The sequence below is a fragment of the Lutra lutra genome, chromosome 5 (genome assembly GCF_902655055.1).
Source record: "Lutra lutra chromosome 5, mLutLut1.2, whole genome shotgun sequence".
NCBI classification, from domain to species: Eukaryota; Metazoa; Chordata; class Mammalia; order Carnivora; family Mustelidae; genus Lutra; species Lutra lutra.
In genome coordinates this window covers 151435934-151453607 of record NC_062282.1, presented here as the reverse complement: position 1 = coordinate 151453607, position 17674 = coordinate 151435934, and the positions used below count along the sequence as shown (strand labels likewise).

At 55.4% G+C, this 17674-nt stretch overlaps 1 protein-coding gene across 3 annotated transcripts in view; it reads left to right on the top strand.

The window, feature by feature from the left end:
* Positions 1–391: 391 nt before the first annotated feature.
* The window catches only part of TBC1D9B (TBC1 domain family member 9B), a 39757-nt gene continuing 22474 nt past the window's right edge, over positions 392–17674 (top strand). For all 3 annotated transcript variants that reach the window (XM_047729647.1, XM_047729645.1, XM_047729646.1), the window contains exons 1-7: positions 392–597; positions 3795–3905; positions 7969–8087; positions 11558–11786; positions 12591–12849; positions 13590–13797; positions 16173–16385. In XM_047729647.1, the coding sequence (XP_047585603.1) occupies positions 480–597; positions 3795–3905; positions 7969–8087; positions 11558–11786; positions 12591–12849; positions 13590–13797; positions 16173–16385 (1257 nt within the window). In that variant the 5' untranslated portion in view covers positions 392–479. The remainder of the gene's footprint in view (positions 598–3794; positions 3906–7968; positions 8088–11557; positions 11787–12590; positions 12850–13589; positions 13798–16172; positions 16386–17674) is intronic.

Below are 17674 nucleotides of genomic sequence, written 5' to 3'. Positions count from 1 at the left end.
GGGGTGCGCAGCACAATCAGCCGAAGAAAGTGTTTCTGCAAAGGCTATTTCTTTACATTTTCTCCGTCCCCACAAGCCCCTGGACTGGTTTTCACAAAACGCCAGGGGCCCGGCTTTCTGCACCACCCGTTCCTGTGGCCTGGGCATTCGGCCATTCTGCCCGTGTCCCCGGGGCTGGCCCGTCGCTCCTAGCTGAGTCTGCAGCGGCCAGGCCTGGGCCAGAAGGCGGTGGACACGGCCGGACCACGCCAGCCAGTGACGCGAGGCCGGGGGCGGGGCGGGCGGGGCCCCGGGAGGTGCGCGCGCCCGGCGGGCCCGGAACCCGCGTGTGTTGGTCCGCGCGCCCGCCAGGGGGCGCCGCCCGCTCGGCCCGCCCGCCCCGCCCCGCCTGCTGGGCTCCCGCGGCAGCAACGACGGCGGCGGCGGTGGCGGCGGCGCTTCCGCCTGGCGGGCCTCGGCCCGGTGCGAGCGGCCCCACGATGTGGCTGGGCCCGGAGGAGGTGCTGGTGGCCAACGCTCTGTGGGTGACGGAGCGGGCCAACCCCTTCTTCGTGCTGCAGCGGCGCCGCGGCCACGGCAAGGGTGGCGGCCTCACGGGTGAGGGGCGCGCGGCGGTCGGGCCTGTGGCGGCGGGCCGGGCGGTGAGGGCGCGCGGGCGGCGGCGGGGGGCCGGGCCGGGCCGGGCGCGGGGCGCAGGGGGAGAGGGCCGAGGGGGTGTCTGCGAGGCGGGGTGCGGGGGGACGGGGCCGCGGCCAGGAGGCGGGGGCGGGGGCGCGCCGGGGGCGCGGGCCTAGGACCGGGGGAAGGCGAAGGTGCTGTCGTTGGAAGGGTGGTGGGTGACTGCGGCCGACCCAGGGCGCCCAGGGGAAAGCTGGCAGCCGCCTCTGCCCGGACGCGGCGCCCGTGAGCTCCCTGGGACTTAGCCCAGGCGCGTGCAGCTTCCTGGAGTGGGATTCACAGCTGAAAGGCGGCGACGCCTCCTCGGGCTTCGTCCTCTGCCTCAGTTTCCCCAAGTGCCTCTGAGCGGCCAAGTGACAGAAGCACATATTCTCTTTTGCCTCTTTCCTTCCCCCCAAAATTGCCCTTTGAGCGAGATCAGAGGTCCCTCGAGCTGCTGCTGGCCTCAGCCCCCATCCTTCCTGTCGGTCTCTCCTCGCCCACCTTTTCTGTTTCTTGGTGACCGGGAGCGGCAGACGCAGGCCGTGCCTGATTACCAGAGTTGGCTGTTCTGGTGAGCCAGCCAGGGTGCCCTTTTGTCCACCTGGGCAGTACCGGTAACGGTGGACAGGCACTTCATGAAATCGTGTGACACCTGGGATCCAGGGAAGGCCCATGTGGCGTGCCCTCTGCAGGTGTGGTCTGAGGTCCCTCTTGCTCCCAGCCCGTTGTGGCCACACCCCCCACTCTTGAGCTGGGGCAGTCTGGGGGCCAGACCAATCAGTGGCCCATTGTGGCCATGCAAGACTGCGGGCGCATCTTCCAAGTTACCAGCAGCAATTTCTGTGAAACATCCTGATTTGAAACATTAGCAGTGAATACAGTCCTGCCAAATACAGGCAGAAGTTTCCCGTGGATGTCCTCTGCCACCCTCTCTGGAGCCACACCTCCTAATGTGGAAGATTTCCTAAGAAAACTGTTCCCTCACTGCCTGGGGCTGCCTCCCCACAGCCTCAGGAATCCCAAGAGCCAGCGCTGGACCTGTATCCTGGACTCGCTGCTCAGCGGAGGTGAGACAGCAGCCCCTCTGGACAGTCTGAACAGTGGTCAGCCTCAGAAGCTACTGCAAGCCAGAGCAGGAAGACGAGGCATAGTGCCCAGAACCTTTTGTTACATTGCACCAGCGTGCCAGTGTGTCCAGTCTGGTCAGTGCGCTTCCACCAGCTTGTTCGGTTTTCAGTGCTTCAGAGGATCATCTCAGAGGGTGGCTGGGACCCTCTGTGCACAGAAGGCCTTTCCCACCTCACGCATCTCTCTGTGTCCGCCAGGATGGAGCCCAGCCCTCCCCTACCCCACCCCAGGAACCACTCCTTCAACTTCCCATTCCAGTTAGGTTTGGTGAGTCCTGCCCGGGCCTCTGCCTGGCCTTCCCTGTGCCATCATAGGCATCATGGCCTCCTGTACCCCATCTTCCCCAAGGGAGGAACAGTTAGTGATGTGGTTTTGTTCAGGATGGCTTTTACAAACAGACACGAGCCTGGATCTTTCAGTGAAGAGTCTGAGTATAGGAGGGGCCTGGGTGGCTCAGTCAGCTAAGCGTCTGCCTTCTGCTCGGGTCGTGATCCTCGGGTCCAGGGATCGAGCCTCACATCAGGCTCCTTGCTCAGTAGGGAGCCTGCTTCTCCCTCTGCCTGCTGCTTTCCCTGCTTGTGCTCTCTCTCTCTCTCTGTCAAATAAATAAATAAAATCTTTTTTTTAAAAAAAGGGGGAAGGAGAAGGAGGAAGAGTCTGAGTATGATGAGATGGTCTGCCCACGAAAGAGCTTTCAGGTCTCGAAACATGGATATGCCAATAGAATAAGCATTGAAATAAAGTTTCCAAGACCAGAAGAGAAACCCCAACAGGAACCATGAAAAAAAGTTTATTCTACACACTGATAAAGCTTGAATATATGCCACTTTAATGACTATGTAGAGAGACATTTTAGAACATTTCAGTTAAATAGGCGAGATTACAGGCTCCTAACTTGGGTGTATGCGATGAGTACCTTCTTTTGTAATTGTAATTTTATTTGTTCAAGACTGGGGAGGGAAAAAAATAATTAAAAATGGAATATGAAATGAAAGTGTTATATTCAAGTTAATACAATCAGTAAAAATTATTCTGACATCAACAGGAAAATGGTAACAGACTATTTCCAGAGCATACCAAAAGCAGCACTTCATCAAAGAGGAAAACATAAATTCCAAATAGGAACAGTGAACAGATTTTCAGAGAGCTTGATAATTCACTTAACGAAGAGGAGAGAATCAAACACAGCGGTAAAAGGCAGACATCTCTGATTTGTTGGGGGAGATGGTGTCATTGACAAAGGCTGTACGTGAGGAGAAGGAAAATCTGAAATGCTCTAAAATGCTTCAGAGCATTGGACAGTTCTAAAAATTGCTGTGTCCTCTTCAGTCATGACTTTTGAAGCCACAAGGAACTTTCTTAACACTTCCCAGAATAAAAATTTGTGATTACTTGGTGGAGGAAAAACTACATTATCTTCCTGTTGTTGATAATGGAAAATGATACTATAAAATCATCGTCTTACTTTTTTTAAAAAAGCAGGCAGAGTACATGGCCAAAAATGTCGGGAAAATGTACCTTAAGAGATGTGTCTGGCAGTTAATAGAACATACTGTACTCTTTGTCTGGATTTTGTGATATCCATGGTGTTGTTTTTGTCTTTAATTTGTGACAGTTGTACTTTCTCATATTTGAGAATTTTGAAAAAATGTTTGAAAAAAATATTTAAATTAAATTTAAAAATTAAAGAACAACCTAATTTTTCCTAAAAAGGGCCTTCCAGAATGGCTTAAGCTTATAAAGAAGGCCCCCTAAAACCTGCCTCAGCCCCTGCCTCCAAGTGTTTGTGAGTCCGGGGAGTGAGCAGAAGCTGCCAGGAAGAAGTGGGAGGGGATTTTTCCATAGGCCTTAGAGGAAAAAGAAGTCCTTTGGTGGATGAGGGGGGTGCCAGCTGTGTCTCCGTCTGGACCGGGGCATCGAGGGCAGTGCCACTGTTTTGGGCAGCCTCCAGGGCTCACCTGTGAGCGTGGCCCTCCCTCACCCTCTTCTCTCTGCCCTGCCCCCAGGTCTTCTCGTGGGCACCCTGGACGTGGTGTTGGACTCCAGTGCCCGCGTGGCCCCTTACCGAATCCTGCACCAGACCCAGGACTCGCAGGTCTACTGGACAGTGGCATGTGGTAGGTGCTGGGTAGGGCCTGCTGTGGACGAGTGGGGGGACCCCGGGAGGAAGGGGACACAGCCTGCATTCCTGGGCTGGATGTTGCCTCTGGAGAACCCAGTGCTGCCTTTCCTTCAGCCCACATGGCCAGGCTGGCATCCCGCTTAGGAAGGCAGCTCAGATGGTCATGGGCACCCCATGGACAGTCATGGAAATGTGCAATGAGCATCTTGAGTCTCCCGACACTTGGGTTCCCAGCCCAAGGGGGACAATACATCCTTCTGCTTTCTGGCAGTTGTCAGACTATAAAACAGGGGTCCTGTCTGCAGTCTTTGAGCCATACTTTGGGCATTTTGTAGGTTTTGTGGGTGGTTTTGCTGTTGCCAGTGGCCCCAAGTGGGGTGCCAAGGTGCCAGTTGTGTCCCTCAGCACAAACATGGTACTGGGCCTCCTGGAGAGAGGTCGTGTGTTTGGGAGGCTCTGTTCAGGCCCGAGTTACAGCCGGTGCCGCTGGCCTCAAGTGCGATGGGAGGGAATTAATATATATGAAATAAGGCGCCTTTAAAGAGAAGGCTGCGTGAAACACAGTCATGGACTGATCGGTTGATGGAGACGTTGTGTGACCCCACATTTTCGGGAGCATAGCCGTCCCCACAGCTCCCCTGGGATCCGTCCTGGCCTGTTCCATGTTCCAGGAGACGTGATGGAACGCAGCTGCCGCCAGTAATGACAGCAGTAGCTGTCCTCCCGGGCAGAGACACACACCACCCTCCCAAGGTCTGGGAAGAGGTCCCCGTCAGCCCGTACTGGCCTTGCTGAGGTCACTTGGACACATTCACGGATACACTCAGATAGCACTTCCTACAGGCCAGGCACTTAGCAAATCTCCCAAGAACTTCAGAAGGTGGAACTTTGGGGGGGGGGTTGGGGTTTGGGTTTTTTTTCTATTTTGAAGATAAAGCAGTGGCCCCGAGGGGGTTAGGAGGCCTGAGAAAGGTGACAAGAGCATCCACAGCTGGGATCCTGGCTTTGGAAGTCAGGCTCCTCTGTGGTTGGGGGTGGGTCTGAACGGAGGTGCCCTTTACCCTGTGTATGAATCCAAGTCTGGGTTTGCCCACGGCCAAGTGGGGCATGGCAGGACCGCGGTGCTCCTGGTTCCAGAGCCTGGAGGAGAGAGGGGTTTCCATGGGATGGGGCCCAGGGAGATTGGTGTGTGCTTGGGATAGAGCCAGAGACGTGAGTCTAAAATGGGCCCTCGAGATTTCCCTCTGTCTCCCTGATGTTCTTTCTCAGGGAACAAATCTGGAGGCAGTGAGGGAGGTGGGAGGCCACGCTAGAGAGCCTTAGTCCTTAGCCTCAGGCCACATGCTCCCAGCTGCTGCAACTTCTATCAGGCCTCCCGGCCCTGCCCTGACCTCTACTGGGCACGCCCCTCCCCTCCAGCTCTGCCAAGCCAGGTTTGGTCATGCCTACACCTGCCCAGTGAATCCCGACTCCTTAGCCTGCCCCTGAAGGCCTTTCGGGATCAGCCCGCCTCCATTCCTGTCCTCCCCTCAGCTCACACCTGGCTTGCAGCCAGACCAGACAGACATTCACGGGACCCGAAGTTCCCAGCCACACCTGTCTTGGTCCCTGTGCCTGGTGTCCCCCCCCACATCCACCTAACCTACCACTCTGTTGAGACCCCGCCCAGGTGTCAGCTCCTATGGAAAACCAGATTCCCCAGACCCAGACATCCATCTTTCCTTCTTGCTCCCCTGGACTTGCCGTGTCTTTTTTTTAATTTTTTATTATTTTTTTTTATTTGACAGAGAGAGATCACAAGTAGGCAGAGAGGCAGGCAGAGAGAGAGAGGAAGGGAAGCAGGCTCCCTGCTGAGCAGAGAGCCCGATGCGGGACTCGATCCCAGGACCCCGAGATCATGACCTGAGCCGAAGGCAGCGGCTTAACCCACTGAGCCACCCAGGCGCCCTTGCCGTGTCTTTATCAGCATCTCATACACTGCAGGCTCACTGGCTCTCCCACTCGACACGCAGCTCTCTGGGGCGAGGGTAGGCAGCCTCGGTTAGGATTGTGCTTTGCTTACTTCCCAGCTCTGTGACACTGGGCCACTTACTTAACCTCTCTGTGCCTCAGTTTCTTCCTGTGAAATGAAAATAATGGTCCTGTCTCCAAGATTCTCTAAGAAATAAACAAGAGACATCACGAAAAGGTCTGAAAGCCAAAATAGCACTTTATAATAATTAGCAGTTACATTTTTTATAGTCTCTGAACCTAACACACAGAGATGGCATAGTTTGTGTTCAGTTAGTGCTAAATGAAGACTGAGTTACTGCTAACTAATAATTCTTTTAAATGCACACGTATAAATATTTATAATCAAAATGCACACAGATCCACACGGGTAGTGTGGACAAGATTTCTTCTGTTTGAGGTTGCCAGGAATGCGAGTGTAAAAGAGAATGACACGCTTGAGTTGCATTGCTTGCAGATTTAACTTCCAAATTCAAACGTGGGATCTTGGCAGAAGAAGAGGGAAATCCCTTCTTCCAGCAGCTAGACCTTGGCCTTTGTACACCAGGGAAAGGAGGCCACATGAGAAGCCCAAAGAAAAATGGGGGGAACAGGTCATTTATGGATGATTGAAGGGGCTTGCTGGGGTCCCGTTGATTGTGTGTTGTGGCTCACTGTAAGTCATATGATCCTGGGTTTTAATCGCCTTCACAGAGGCAGCCTCACGCTGGCCCACAGGGGAGGGGGAGGGCCCTAAATCAGAATGGTTATACAGTAGTGAACTCCCTGGGTAAAGGTCAAGAAACAATCACTCCTCACCAAGACACAGCTGGGCTGTGATATGTGCCAGAGCAATGAGCAAGTGCCCTGGACAGAGGAGATGGTGGGGACCAACTCGACCTGGCCAGGGTGGGCTCAGGAGTCTCCAGCAGGTGGAAGAGTATTGCCAGGTAGGGAAGGACGGGCTACCAGAGAATCAGGCAGCCTAGCAGAAATGTCTGTGGTCCACAGCCGTGTTGATCTTGTGTCTTTGCTCGGGCTCCCTCCATGTAGACATAGGTCACAGGGGATCAGCTGGGCCTTCTTGGCACTCTCAATCCATAGACTGTCCCACCCTGGGTCAGCTGGGAGGAGGCAGGGCCCTCCCCCTTCTTCTTGTGTTCACTCCTTCAGAAAACAGCTTTTGAGTGCAAGGCCCCTGCCAGGCACAAGCAAAACCCCAGGGAGGCAGGGGAAGGCAGGCCAGGCAGAGACTTCCCTCACCCTTTGCTTCTCCTCCTGGGGGGCCCTTTTCCCAGTTCCGGGGGTGGGGGCAGAGAAAACAGCCACCCCGCCCTTTGGGAGTGGTGGTGAACTGCCTTCTCTGAGTTTTTCCATTACCAGTGGACTTGTGCCCCGCAGGGCCCCTTCCTGAGGAGCACAGGACCACCTCCGAGGCGGGACAGACACAGGGGCCCAGCCAGAAGCTGACGGGGTCAGACAGGGCTTCCTGGAGGAGGCAGGAGCAGGGCTGGGATGTGAGCAGGGATCGGGAGGAGAGGCTGCAGGCAAAGACCTGGGTGGCTGCATCTGGCTTCAGAGAGGGGGTGAGAGCAGCAGGAGACCAGCCGGCCAGGGGGCCAGAGTCCTACAAGAAGGAACTGTCTGGAGGACTTCATTCCCTTACACCAAGTCTGTGTCTGGTTAGTCCCCTGCATACCAGAGACCACAGGAAATCCTTTATCCTGAAGGAAAATCATGACAACCTAGCAAACCCACAGACCTACAGACTGCTTCTGGAAGGGCATATGGGGAATAGTGGCCACTCTTCTGTGGTGTTAGGGGAGGTGCAGGCCTTACCTTGCACATGACTGCCATTCTGCCTGAGTTATTTTCGGGTTCACCAGGACCATTCATGACTACTGTCATGTACCCATACAGAATGCTGGAGGAAGGAAAAGAGAAAGCAGCCTCAAGATTGTAGTGTCTTGGGTAGAGCAAATTAGGTCATCCATGTTAGCCTCCGAACTTATGTTTAAGGCCTGGTGAGTGTAATGATTTTCCTCTTTACTCCACCAAACCTCCCCCAGGTTCTTCCCGCAAAGAGATCACCAAGCACTGGGAATGGCTGGAAAATAACTTACTCCAGACGCTGTCCATCTTCGACAATGAGGAAGACATCACCACCTTTGTCAAGGGCAAGATCCACGTAAGGTCCACCTTTTCCACTTCTGGTTCCCATGCCCGGCTCAGGGCGGGCAGTGTTGGTCTGTGTCATCTCATTTACTCATCAGACAGGGTGGTGTGGCCCTCATCTCCCTTTAATAGCAGCGAAGGCAACCGTGTGCTCCCATTCTGCTCCGGGAAGGGGCGTTTGATTGAACTCATTGCCAGGCAGGGCCTTTCCTCTCAGGCTGGGCCCAGGGTCAGCCTGCACTTAGCCACGACTTCCTGTCCCCTGCAGAGGATCTTAGAGCAAGCAGGGGGCACGCATCGCTGATGGTCCGTCTCACAGAACAGGGAAATGCTGGAAGTACCAGGCTAGCCGGAGGTACATCTCACTTAGGAAATTACAACTGCATGTGCCTCTGATTCAGCCTGTCCCTTGCCTGGTGTTGGTCCCACAGCATAGGCACATGTGCAGGGCAACACATGGGTCCCAGGATGCTCCCTACAGTGCTGGCAGCAGAAACAGTACCTCCAGGCTGAGGCGGGGAGGGAAAGTAGCCGCAGCCGATTCCTCAGAGCCAGAGCCAAGCGGCTTGCTGGCCTGGCATTTATCGAGCACTTCCTACCGAGTCCTGCACCCAGCTCATCCAGTTCAGTCACATGCGGTACACTACATGGGGTGTGTTACAGCTGTAAAAACTGGAGCCATGTGCAAAACCCACAGGGCTGCTTCAGCTTCTCTTCAGGAGCTCATTCATGTGGTAACGAGCCTCTACCTGAGAGCACAGGCCTGTGCATCGTCGTCTTTCTGTCCCGTGATTTTGCCTTAGATTAGGTTTCTTGGAGGGCTTTTACTGGGTCCAAGTTTAGCCGTGCAGGGTTGCTTTGGCCAGGTCCCCATGACTTCATTATTCCGGAACCTTCTAGATGCAGGCAGATGGCGCGAGCTCCTTGGCTCTTCCTTGTGCACTTTGAGGCTCCAAGCAGGACCCACATCACCTTTGTAGCTCCATGAGAAAAGGCAAGGAGAGCAGAGGCAAGTCTCCCTTCTCCCAGTGAGCAAGCTGGGCAAGAATAATAATAATAATAATAATAAAACAAGATTATTGTATGTATGCTTCTTGCACGCCAGACCCAAACAAAGTCACCAACAGAATGGAAAAACAATTTCTCCATGACACATGGGTTAAAGAAGAAATGCGCGTTAGAAAATATTTAGAACCGAATGATCCTCAGAATGCCACGGCATATCCGAATTTGTAGGCTGCCCAAAAGGAGGACACAGCAGGACATTCGAAGGCTTAAATCTTAGGAGGAGAAGAGTGGGTGGAATTTCACAACCCAAGCTCAGTAAGTTCAATAAGTTAGCATGTCTAAGCCCAGAAATGAGGAAATCCGAAGGAATTAGTACAGGGCAGAAGTTAACTCCATAGGAAACGAGAGAACGGTGCAGAAAGATAACAGGTCCAGGGAATGACCTAAGACATAAGCAGACCTGTGGCAAATGGGACGCAGGACCAAAGCAGGAAGCCTCAAACCGGTAGGGTTAGGAGGGAACTAGGAGGAGCACCTATAAAAAAGCAGAGTTTTAGAAAAGAGAAAAATGCCCTGAATAGCTTCGAGCCAAGAAATCCAAGAGTTTAGGCAACACGGATACTTTCTCACAATAGGATGCGTTCGTTTCCATTGCTGTTTGCCACAAGTTCCCATACACTTCAGGCCCCACACAGGTGCATTAGCTGGGAGTTCTGGAAGTCAGCAGAATTCAGCAGGTCTCTGCTGAACGCCAGGTGTGGGCAGATGGGGCTCCTTCCGGAGGCTCAGGGCGGGGAGGACCTGTTTCCCCACCAGTTCCTTTTACAGGGCCGCAGGTCTTCCTCAGTTCTGAGCCCCTTCCCTCATCTGCATGCCAGCAGCATGGCACCCTAGATCACGTCCTCTCTCTCCCCACTCCTGTCCTCTCATTCCCTCCATGGCTCTGACCCTCCTGTGTCTTGACAAGGACCCTGGTGATGATATACTGGGCTCACCTGAATCATCCAGGGCCTTCTCCCTGGGTCAGAATACATATGTTAGCACATCCACAGAGCTCTTTTTGCCACATAAGGTAACCGTGCCCAGCTCTGGGGTTTGGGCTGTGGACATCTCTGGGGAGCTCTTATTTGGCCTACCATGTAATATAACTAAAACTGGGACTCAGGAAGCAGTAAGAAAGCTGAATATGCCTGAAACTATTAAAGAAATTGACTCAGTCATTTAAAATCAACCGAGTAATTTCTGCAGTCCCATTCAGTCAGCCAACAAACCAAATCCGAGCTTTGTGAGCCAGGCCAGCTCATTCCCATTGGTAGGGACCATTCCTCCTGCCACACTGTTCCTAAAGGGTAAGGCGTTGGGAAGAGGGGCCCCAGGAGATCGCAGAGGGAAAGGCAGAGCAGGAGAGGTCAGCCTCTCTACGCCCTGCTTTGGGGTCCCAGCTGCAGGGAGAAGGGAAGAGGGGGCTTCCGACTGAGACCCAGGAAGGTGACAGATGCAGCAGGGTGTGGGTGACAGCCCATCCGCGCTCCACCAGTGGGCCCGCCTCCCTAGCCTCCCAGTAGGTGGGACAGGGCAGCAGAAGACAAAGGTGGGGCCTTAGTAACAAGGCAGGCACTTTGCAACCTCTGGCCCTCACCCAGGCCCCTGGCTATCCGCCCTGCCTCTGGATGGAGGGGCAAGAGGCCACCAGGAGGCCTGGTGGGGGCAGTAGGCCAGACCCCAAACACTGCCCTTGAATTACTTTCATTTATTGAGGAATCATCCTCCTGGAAAATCTGCATGTGTTTTGAGCCAAGGGTGCTAAGAACATCTTTTACCTCAAGAGGTTTTGGGCTGGCTCTGTGGCCCAGGGTGGTATCTCTGGGCATCCTGAGACCAGGGAAGATGCTGGCAGAGCACAGCATGGCTGTGTCCTGAGCTGGGAGGGGCCTGCAGCTGGTCTGGGGGTGGGGTCAAGGAGCAGGAGCCCCTGGTGTATTGAGGGAGTGGGGAGAAAGTCAAAGAAATACAGAGCACCCTTCTCATGAGAAAAGCACTTCACTGAATGTTGCCGCAGCTGGATGCCATTTGGGTAAAGAAAGAGGGAAAGAGAAAACCATGTGTGTGCGCAAAGGAACGTTGGTGCCCTCATGTCCGAAGGGAACCAGCAGAGTGGGCAAGCGGGAGGCTCCATGCTTACTGAATACACTGTTGTACTCGGTGTTTTTTACCACATTTATTAAATTTTCCAGAAAGTTTACATAGAAATAAATGTTTATTTGAAAAGTCCCTACTTCCGGTCAGCCATGCTGGAGGGAGTATCAGCTCAGGGGTTGAGGGAACCTGCCTGGCGTCTGTCCCACCACGTGCCTTGGCCTCGCCAGCCTGTGGCCCTGGGGCCAGCATCCAGGAGTCCTGGGTCGAGGCACCTGCCCCCCCCCGCCTCCCCCACTGCCAGGGTCTGCCAGAATCAGTCCGCTTGTCCCCCTGCAGGGCATCATCGCAGAAGAGAACAAGAACCTGCAGCCGCAGGGAGATGAGGACCCTGGGAAGTTCAAGGAAGCTGAGCTGAAGATGCGGAAGCAGTTCGGGATGCCCGAGGGGGAGAAGCTGGTCAACTACTATTCCTGCAGCTACTGGAAGGGCCGTGTGCCCCGGCAGGGCTGGCTCTACCTGAGCGTCAACCACCTGTGCTTCTATTCCTTCCTACTGGGCAAGGAAGGTGAGCGGCCCCCAGACCCCTGCCCCCCAGCCGTCCCCACCTCTCCCACCCGCTGGAGCTCCTGAGTTGCTTCCCCCCGCCATGGCCCCCTGATAATCTGCCCGTACACCACTTCCCCTCCCCAGAGGGTCTCCCTGAAACTCAGTGCACTTCCGTGGTTCACAGCAAGGAGGCCCCGATCTGAGGCAGGCAGGTACCTGGCCCACCTGCACCCACCGATGGGGTTCTTCCCAGAATGACGGGTCAGGGGCTCTCTGCTCTCCTTGAAGTCGGAACATTCTAGGTCCGCTGCCATCCCTGAGTGGCAGAACATGGTGGAAGGGCCTTGCTGGGGGAAGCCCTGGCCTTGGGGCATAAGGCACAGTCCCCAGGGCAGCCACGCCACCCCCAGGAAGAGCTCTCAAGGTTTCAGTGCTTCCGAGCACATCAAGGCCTTGCCCCACTGTGCACACACCTGTTGTACACCCTTCCCCTGCCCTCCTCCTACCTGGCACCTCCTCAGGGGGCAGGGTCCCCTCTGGCTCACCTCCCTGTGCCCTTTATCATCCTTCAGCCATTTGTGGGGCAGATATTCCTCAGGGTGGAGTGCTAGTTTGGCCAGGGGTCCAGAGGAGACCCTTATGGCCCCCTCCTTGCAGGACCCCTGTCCCAGCACAGCCAGGCTCAGGCATGGGGAAGGGGCAGGGGCCCCACTACGGTCCGTGATGCCCTCGGGTATGGTTCTCCTGGTGGGTTTCAGGCGCCGGAGCTGTTCCACTCTCTGGCCCATGTGACCCACCAGCCTGTGTCCCTGCTGGTGTCCAGTGAGCCTGGTGGTGCAGTGGGTGGACGTCACGAGGCTAGAGAAGAATGCCACTCTGCTCTTCCCTGAGAGCATCCGTGTGGACACGCGGGACCAGGAGCTCTTCTTCTCTATGTTCCTCAACATCGGTGAGACCTTCAAGCTCATGGAGCAGCTGGCCAACCTGGCCATGCGGCAGCTGCTGGACAGCGAGGGCTTCCTGGAGGAGAAGGCGCTGCCCCGGCCCGCCCGGCCACACAGAAACATCTCAGCTCTGAAGCGGTGCGCAGCCCCTTCGGGTGGGAGGGCCCAGAAAGGGCTGGTTGCCCATAGTTACAGGAGGGCACCATCCAAGGACGTCACTCTCCTTATGCCAGTGACGGGGTGCTTTTAGAACCTTCCAGAAAGGAAATGAGCGAGGGCCAGGACTTGACAGTGTCCATCAGGCTGTGCCCACCAGGCCCTGCTCAGGTGGCCAGCAGCCCCCGTGGCACTGGAGGGAGAGATGCTTACAAGGAAAGAGCCACCAAGCAGGCCAAGAGCAGGGTGCCAGGCGGCCGCCTCTCAAGGTCATCGGGCAGGCGTGCCTTGGTGTCCATCCGCAGTACCATGGGTTTGAGCTCAGGAGGTGCTCGTCTGGGTTTCTCCATGGGGCCGGGTCTTCCGTGGTGGCAGCAGCAGCCTCAGGGCAGAGGCGTGGGATAGGTGTGGGGTGCCTCTAGGCCCTGGGCCCCTGTCTGCCCTCAGCATCTAGCAGGTGACTTGTCAAACCCTGTCAAGCCTCCAGAGCCCTCGGGACTCCAGGGCGTGCTGTTTGCTGACCGATCTCTGCTGGTCTTACAGCTGTGTATTATGGTATCTGGCCATCTGCCAAGTGTGTTCCATTGAACTCTGAGATCCCTGGGCATGACTTGCTCACGGGAGGACCCCAAAGAGCCCGATCCCACATGGTAGCCCCCTTGCAGGCACACTGGCCCTGACTACTCTCCCCTTCCCCCTCTTACCCTGCCGTGCTTCCCCAGAGACCTAGACGCCCGAGCCAAGAACGAGTGCTACCGGGCCACATTCCGGCTGCCCAGGGATGAGCGCCTGGATGGCCACACAGGCTGTACCCTGTGGACCCCGTTCAACAAGCTGCACATCCCTGGCCAGATGTTCATCTCTAGCAACTACATCTGTTTCGCCAGCAAGGAGGAGGATGCCTGCCACCTCATCATACCCCTGCGGGAGGTGAGCCCCCAGCCCCCTCAGCCAGCTCTCCCCTGACTCCCTGGGGCACCTGGTGGAGGTCGCCAGCCCAGGCAGCCCTCTGGGGTTTGGTAGTGGGCACGTAGGGAGCACCTAGTGAGTCAGCAGCTTCCCTGAGCCCCTGCCTCGTGTCAGGCCCCTCCAGGCATGGGGTGAGCTGGATGCTCCCCCGGGGTCCACCTCTCCTCATGGAGAGACAGGCTGGGGTTTGGCATGCCAGGAGAGCTCAGCTAACTTTGGGAAAGACCTGTGCCTCCCCTATCAGATCCCAGAGGCTTCCTGCAGGGGAGTGTCCCCGAGTCCTGCCTTCCTGGCCCAGCAGTTGGACTTTAGCAAAGCCCCACTTTGGCTGGACTGGGAGGACTTTGACCCTGACCAGCCCCACCATGTCACTCTCAGAGGCCACCTCACTGTTCCTCTCCCGACACTTGTCTTGGCTGTGACTCAGACTCCAGCAGGGCTGCTGGAAGTCCACTCTCACCTGTGAGGTTGGGGATGGTTCTCACCTGTCAGGGATGGTGACAGCTCTCACCTGTCACAGGTAGGGGTCAGCTCTCACCTGTGAGGGATGGGGACAGATCTCACCAGTCCCAGGCAGGAGTCAGCTGTCACCTGTCCCGGGGTCGGCTCTCAGCAGTCACAGGTAGGGGACAGCTCTCATTTGTCGCAGGTAGGGGGTCAGTTCTAACCTGTCATTCTTTCCTCGTGTTTCTTAGGCTTCCACAGTGACCCTGATGGAAGCAAGGCCGTTTGTCCTATGCCACAGTGAGGGGTGTGGACAGTGAGGGAGAGGGCTCCCTCCCAGATGAGAAACACTGACAGACCCCCCCCCCCCCGCCTTTAGAAGGTCCCCAGGCCTCCTTTTCCTCATGGCACAGCAGGGCAGATTGGCTATTCAGCTCTGTGAAGCACAGTGAGGTGCTTAAGTTATAATCTAAATCACACTGTCCTGATTTTATTAACAACCTGGAGTGATGAGATTTCCCCTTGCATTTACAAAGCTCTCCAGTTGTAGGTGCAGCGGTGATAGGTATGGGGTCAGTGAGAGGGGGTTCCTGTGTGCTGCCTTGTTTTCCCCAGGGAAGTCTAAGGCACAGGACTGGAAGGAGCCACAGCTCTAGAAGCTCCTGGCTGAGGGCTCAGGGCACCCCTGACCCTATATCTCCTGTTCCTGCTAGGCCGTGAGTCTGTCCTAGGCCAAGGCCTGGGGGTGGGTGCAGAGGTCTCCGTAGTCCTCAGCTCTGTTTCTCCTGATAACCCCGCCGTTTCTGATGGCAGAGAGCTCTGGCTGAGGCAGGAAGCAGGACTGACTTGGTCTCTGGGGTTGGGACTGAGGCCTGGAGCTGATGATCCTCAGTGTGCCCACCAGGGGCCTTCTCAGGGCCTCCCCCTCAGAGCAGGCTCCACACCCACCTCCCACAGGCTCTGGACATCACGCCCCCAGATGTGCTCTTCTCATCGCCGCCTAGGGAACCAGGATTTCTTCCGTCCATCCGCTCAGCTGAAAAGCAGGAGCTGGCCTGGATGCTGGCCTTGTTCCCGCGCCCCACCCGTAGCACGTCCCTTTCCCACAGCTGTCCCCCCCCCCCCGCCAGGAGGGTGCTACCTGCCCCTGCCCCCCTCTAGTTCCCCTACCCTGACAGCAGCCCATGGAATTCAGAACATCAGTCAGCGCCTGTTGGTGCCCGGCCATGACCTGTGCACCTTCAGTGAACCGTTGGCCCCTTAGATCTCAGCTCCCATGCATGCAGACCTGTGCACACACACACACATGCACACATGTACTTACGCACACCTGCACACACTCACGTGCCCCACCCGTGCTCACTCTTGCACCAGTTTCTCCAGCCTGTCCTTGTCTGGCAGGCCAGCCCCTGCATGTCTATTGTGTGTCTGCCCTCTCTGGGCTGCAGGCTGTGCAGAGGCATCCCATGAAAGCCCGTACTGCAACCCCCTTGCCTGTGATGCTGTGCACATGTCTCAAGGTCAGAGCCGGGCCTGGGGCTGCACCTGTCGGCCTATGCCAGGGCAGCCCATGCTTAGGCCAGAGCGTGGGCAGGGCTGCTCCCTGTGCTTCAGAGAGTAACTGGATGTCTCTGGGAAGCCGAATGGACTGGCAGCAGGGCTGGCGAGCTCACCTCGCCCATCCATGGGGGGACACCAGGCTGCGCATGCACATGACTTGCTCAGAGTTGCCCAGTGGCAAGCAGCAGACTCAACACAGGAACACAGTGGTGCCCAACCAGTGCCCCTGGCCCAGACACAACGACGGGAGGCCACTGTGCTCCCACGTGCACAGAGCCGATCAGCTTCCCGTCCCTAGACACTGACACCCGGTGCTTAATTTGCCTTTTCAGGTGACCATTGTCGAAAAAGCTGACAGCTCCAGTGTCCTGCCCAGCCCTCTGTCCATCAGCACCAAGAGCAAAATGACCTTCCTATTCGCCAACCTGAAAGACCGTGATTTCTTAGTGCAGAGGATCTCTGACTTCCTCCAGAAGATGCCATCCAAGCAGCCAGGAGGCAGTGGCGGGGGAAGGAAAGCCAGCACCGCGGACCCGGCCCCAGAGGTCAGGGGGCCCCCGGGAGCGCTGGGCCGGAGTGGTCAGGGCCAGGAAGAGAGACCGGGCAGCCATCAGCCTCCATGCTGCTGCCTGCCGTGGGCCTCAGGTGGGAGGGCTCCCTCTGGGTGCAGGATGGCAAGCCTAAGCTAGCCTGACTCAGGTGTTCTAGCCATACCTGTCTCTGCCCCCGCAGTCCTCCTGAGTGTCACCTGCCTGGCTCAAACCCCATCCATATAAGAAACCACCTCTGGCTTGACCAGCCAACCTCATGTCCATCCGTTAGGAACTTCTGCCATACTATCGAGGCCTAGCCAGCTTGGGTTTATTTACTGGTATTTCTCTCGTCATTCTTGAATCTTTCAGGGATTTTCACAGGGAAAGATTTTTTTATTCTTTTTTTTTTTTTTTTTTTTTTTTTTTTTTCAGTTTAATTTTCTTTGGTGGGGCGGGGAGACATCCTTTTTGAAGACTTAACTTCAAGATCATTATTGTGCCAAAAAAATTAACAGTAATTCCTTGACATCAAATGCAGTTGACCTTTGAACAATGCAAAGGTAAGGGGTGCCAACCCCTCACACAGTCAGAAATCCGTGTAGAACTTGTGACTCCTCCAGAACTTAACTACTAACAGCCCACGCTGGACTGGAAGCCTTACTAAGCATTAGCAGTTGATTGACCTGGATTTGGTATATTACATGTATTATATACCGTATTCTTACAATAGCAAAAAAAATGAGATTAAAAAAATCGTAAGGGAAGGAAGACACATTTACAGCACTGTGTTTATCCAAAATAGGGGGCCTGCACGCTCAGAACTGGGCTACTCAGAGGTAGGAGTACTTGTGTTCACATTTCCACAAACACAGGCCTACTTTTTACCGGTTGAGCACCATTGGCCTTGAAATGCACATAGGTCATAGGTAGGCGGCTGATATGTCTTTCAAATTCCTTTTGAAATTTTTGGAGATGTTTGCTCCATCTCTCTTTCTTGCAGTATTTTATGGAAGGAAGGGGGTCATTTGTGCTGTAGAGGGCCTCGCGGTCTGGTTCTTCCTGACAGCATCTCTCTGGAGGCGTTTAGCATGTTTCTTGGTCCTTGTCTAAATAATAGCAAAACCCAGATCAGATTCAGATTCACTTGTTTGTGCATTTAGGGGGCAAGTCTGCTTGTAGGTAGGCTTGAGGACCTATATCCAACACCCACTTTTCTTGTCACATGCTGTTTCCAGCCCCTGACGGGCTTGGCATAGATGTGGAAATTCATCAGGGGTTGCAAGAGGACAGCAGTCTGCTGG